We start from the raw sequence: 4,752 nt of genomic DNA on the forward strand, positions 1-4,752 counted from the left end.
AGACGTCTAAGGCACAGTCTGTAACACACACACAGCAATCCTCCATAACGGTGAGGCAACTACAGAAAACAGTCTATACAAAATTGGTTGAGCTTCAGCCGTCCATAGAAAGATTCTCAACCAGGTTTTAGTCTCTAAGAACACCCTCAGTATCACTGCTGCTTTTTCCCGTAAGTCTCTGCAGTGCTTCAGGCCTTCTACTGTGCCCTAAGTCAGAGACAGCCTCTAACAGGTCCTCGTAGCACAAAATCTGGGCCCAAACTGGCTGCTCCGGGCTTCTGGCTTCATGTCACTTCCTTTGGACCGCACCAGTCAGCAGGCCGAAACAGAAAGATTATTGTCTCTCACATTAGCACAATCCTAGGTGGCAGCAAAACAACACAGTTAAGGTAATTTCACAGAAAAGGGGGCAACTGACTCCTACATATTTTAGGACATGCAGCTGTATCAGTGCCATGGAGGTTCTTCAAACAGTTGGACTCCTTACTTATTGGACTACTTTTATATGGGGCATCTCGAGGTCTAAGATACGCCTCTCCACTCTGCAAAGACTTAAAAATATGGGTGGGATGGCTCTTCCTAACATATTTCTGTATTACCTAGTTGGCCAACTTTGCTATCTCAGGTCCTGGTTATTGGGGGATCTTCTGCCTGACCTGGAGGCTCATTTAGTTAATTGGTCTCAATTTATGGTCTGTCTTGGAACACCCCCACCTGTATAGAGGTAAGCTACTGCCGATTAATGTCTTGGCATCACAGGTTTGGCGACAAGCTAAGAAAGTAGAGGCCTACACTGATGTCCCTATTGAAACCCCGATGTGGGATAATCCAGGTTTGATGGAGCTATCTGCCCTTCCAGATGCACGGAGTTGGGAGCAGTTTGGGGTTTTGGTCCTGGCTGATGTTTATGACCAAGGAGTATTCCGCTCTCTTGACTCCTTAAGCAACCAATTTGGTATTCCTCATACTCAATTTTATAGAGTTCTCCAAATCCGGCACGCCATGTCCAGAGAGTTCGCTCCACCTAATGTGACCATTTCAGCATATCCACTTATAGGGGGGGCTTCGTCCTCAGGGTCCCAATTTCGGCATTATATGATCATTTCATACAGGTTAAGATGTCTCATCTGGAAGCAACTGCTTTACCGAGATGGCGCACTCTTATTCCTGATCTAACAGACGAGACATTTTCTGACCTCGCCACAATTTAAAGAGGATTAGGGGGCCGATGGCTGATTTGTATTTTTATAATATTTTAAACCGAAATCACAACCTACCTGCTACACTTACCGCTGTTTTTGAGTAAATTCGAGCCGGATATTAAGAAACTTGTTAAAAATCATCAGATTCACCTTCACATTAGATTAGTTTTAAAACTTAAATTGAAATGTTTGTTTTAATTTGAAAAAAAAGTTTTTCTATGTCTTATTTACAAAGTTGCGTTTTATTGTTCTCAGAACACAGGGACATTGTCTTTAATCCCCGAGCACAGCCGCATCACCACTAAACATGCCTATCCAGTCATTTTGTTCAGCTCCCTGGACAGTGGAAGATCTGCATCATCCAGCCTGATGTGAGTGAGCACCCACGAAATCCCGCGCATGCGCAGTACACTTCTGTAGTCCAGTCCATGTTTTAGTGTTCTGCGCATGCATCACCGGCAAATTCTGCCCTCACACTGAACACCCTCTTCTTCTCATCCTGGTGTCAGGCACCACATTCGCAATACATTTGGACAGGTCTTGGACTTCAGAAGTATACTGCGTATGCTGCGCAGGACTTCGACAGCACTCACTGATATCAGGCTGGATAATGTGGATCTTCCATTGCCCAGAGGACCGAACAAAAAGACTGGCTAGGCGTACTTAGTGATGACATGGCTGTGCTCGGGGATGTAATACCACATCCCCTGTGCTCCAAATATCATTTACATATTAGTTAAAGCTGATTTTTACACATCTCCCAGGAGTTCATCAACATTTTAAAGGTGCGGTTGGACTTGGAATTCACAGTCTGTACAGTGCTATAGTAACACTCCTAGAACATTGATTGTCCAAGAATTTTAAAAATTGTCAAGGGGCCAGGGAAGGTGAAACATAAAAAACAAAATCAACCTCACCAGTCCCCAGTCAAGTATGTTGTTTTTATTTTCTAAGTTTGACCTTTCCTGCCCCAATCTGGATTACTAAAATTTGGTCGACAACCCCTTTAAGAGACCCAATGATGGAGCTGTGCAGTGGGGCAAAACTTTGACACCAGTCTTTTTGAAACTTTAGATACATCCTGTAATAAAATTTAACATCTCAGGTATGAGAAATCTTCTTTTTCACATTTTCCTATATACTACTAGGCCTTTCTAAAATAGTTTCGGTCATCTGGAGACATTTTCTTAATTTTTACCAAGTAAGCTTTGGAAAAATTTTGGTAAAGACTTTTTCATATACTTTTTCAATGTTTCGTCGCGGGTTCCATAAATCACAGGACTGATGAACCTCGGAATGCAAGTAAATATGTAAAAACTTAACAAGCTGATAGATTCATTCTGAGCGATTCGAAGGAACTCTATTATGGTGGACAACACGGACGACATGCATAAGATTAACTGAAATGCGTGGAGCATGACCGTTTTCCCGGCTTTGGAGGCAGAAGATGACTGAGAACTTAGTCTACGAGCGACCAACATGATCTTCACGTAGGTGAATAGGATGACGACTCCCACAGAGGAGAAGCATAGGATCAAATTGAGAGTTTTTATAACATCCTGGATGGGATTGACTACCAGTAACTGGTGCATACATACAATATACAGATTGAATATATTTGTCATTGAGGACAACATGAGATATAGCTCAACTACATATGGTATGGTCATAATGGAACATATCATGGTGAAGACCACATGAGCTCTGAAGGTTGTGCAGAGCTCCACATGTCGTAGTGGGTGACAAATAGCCACGTATTGTTCTAGAGCCATGGTGGCCAGGATGTATGGGGTTATTCTGAAAGCCATTGCAGATATGGTGTACAAGATGTAACACAGAGGCACATAAATATATATTTGAATCTCATAACCAAGAAACAAAAAGTACGCCAAGAGCAGAAACAAAGCATCATTGAGGAGCATGTAGACGAAGAGGACGTACCGAGCCTTGTCCCGGATGTGTGGGGTCATGAAAAAAGCAATCAGTATCATTGTAATATAGTAGGCGAAGAAACCGAAGCCCACCAAGATCAACAATTGTAAAACCACCTTTGAGTAGTAAGATAGTTCATTGGACACCATAGCCACTTGGGTCATGTTGCTTTGTAGCGCCGATGAGTTCACCATATTTTGAGAATCGATGTTCTTTTTTTTGAGGAATTTCATACTTCAGTATTCAAAAGGAGAACAAAACGACTGGGCAGATTGTCATCAATTAATATTTGCAAAAATTTTTACAAAATTGGACTGGATGATATGTGGTGTAGTAGGAACAGATGCTTCAGTACGTCCCCATTATTCCAGCCAGAAGTGAGAGTGTCGTAATAGAGTAACCAATTCACTCAATACGGCTCCATTGTTTTTCATTGTGAATTTTTTTAACCGAATAAAATAGAACTTTGAAATTCCTAAAAGAATCACTGCAAGAAATAATGGAAGAAGAAGATCAAGCAACACAGGTAAGAAAAAGGTTTGGCATTTCCAAAATTGGATTTTAATAATGAATACCAATCTAAAAACATTGTCCCATAAAGTTACTAAATTAAATACAAAAAAATATACAAAAATTTAAGAATGGTGAGTTTAGTCAATTCTATGGTATTTCCCAAGACATTCAATTACTTGTTAATTATATTTCTGTTAATTAAAATTTTCTCTATTTTTTCAATATGTAACTCCTATTTTCAAAAATCTGAAAAGTCTGACGTGTAAAAGTCTTCAGCCTAATGTTCTCTGATACTCCTAAACAAAATCCAGGGCGCACAATTGTCTTCAGAAGTCACTTAATGAGTTAATAGAGTCCGGCTGTGTGTAATGTAGTCTCAGCATAAATATATCTTTTCTGTCAAGGCCTCAGTGGTTTGTTAGAGAACACTAGTGAACAAACAGCATCACAAAGACCAAGGAACTCACCAGACAGCTCCGAGATAAGGTCGTGGAGAAGTTTAAAGCAGGGTCAGGTTATAAAAATATATCCCAAGCTTTCAGCATCCCAAGGAACCCTGTACAATCCTTCATCCAAACATGGAGAAAGTATCCTACAAATGCAAACCAACCAAGACATGGCCGCCAGCCTAAACTAACAGATCATTGAGCAAGGAGAGCCCTGGTCAGAGAAGTAGCCAAGAGGCCCATGGTCAGTGTGGAGGAGCCGCAGAAATCCTCAGGAACAGGGAGAATCTGTTCACAGAACAACTAGAAGTCACCGCGTACCCCACAAATCTGACAATCAACATGGAAGAGCAGCAAGAAGAAAACCATTGTTGTAAGAAAGAGGGAGAAATCTCATCTCTAGATGTGCAAAGCTGAGACCGAGCCCAAAAGACTCGCAACTGGAATTGCAGCAAACATTGGCTCTACAAAGTATTGACGTAGGGGGGCTGAAGACTTTTGCACGTCACTTTTCAGATTTTGATTAAACCTTCTATCATTTTCCTCCCACTTGACAATTATCTGATACTTTCTGTTATTATCGCTGAAAATCTCAACAAAATAAACTTAAGTTCGTGGTTGTGACAAAATCTGAAAAAGATCAAGGGGTGTGAAGACTT

General features: G+C 41.1%; 1 protein-coding gene across 1 annotated transcript; it reads right to left on the reverse strand.

The window, feature by feature from the left end:
* Positions 1-2,389: 2,389 nt before the first annotated feature.
* LOC142194147 (odorant receptor 131-2-like) lies at positions 2,390-3,328 on the reverse strand. The gene has a single exon (XM_075263163.1). It carries the CDS (start codon positions 3,326-3,328, stop codon positions 2,390-2,392), a length of 939 nt encoding a protein of 312 aa, XP_075119264.1.
* Between the last annotated feature and the right edge of the window lie 1,424 nt (positions 3,329-4,752).

Source organism: Leptodactylus fuscus, chromosome 2 (genome assembly GCF_031893055.1).
Source record: "Leptodactylus fuscus isolate aLepFus1 chromosome 2, aLepFus1.hap2, whole genome shotgun sequence".
In the NCBI taxonomy this organism is placed as follows: domain Eukaryota; kingdom Metazoa; phylum Chordata; class Amphibia; order Anura; family Leptodactylidae; genus Leptodactylus; species Leptodactylus fuscus.

Excerpts from the sequence above, each read along its gene's own strand:
- LOC142194147 (XM_075263163.1), bottom strand. The coding sequence starts at position 3,328 with ATGGTGAACTCATCGGCGCTACAAAGCAACATGACCCAAGTGGCTATG.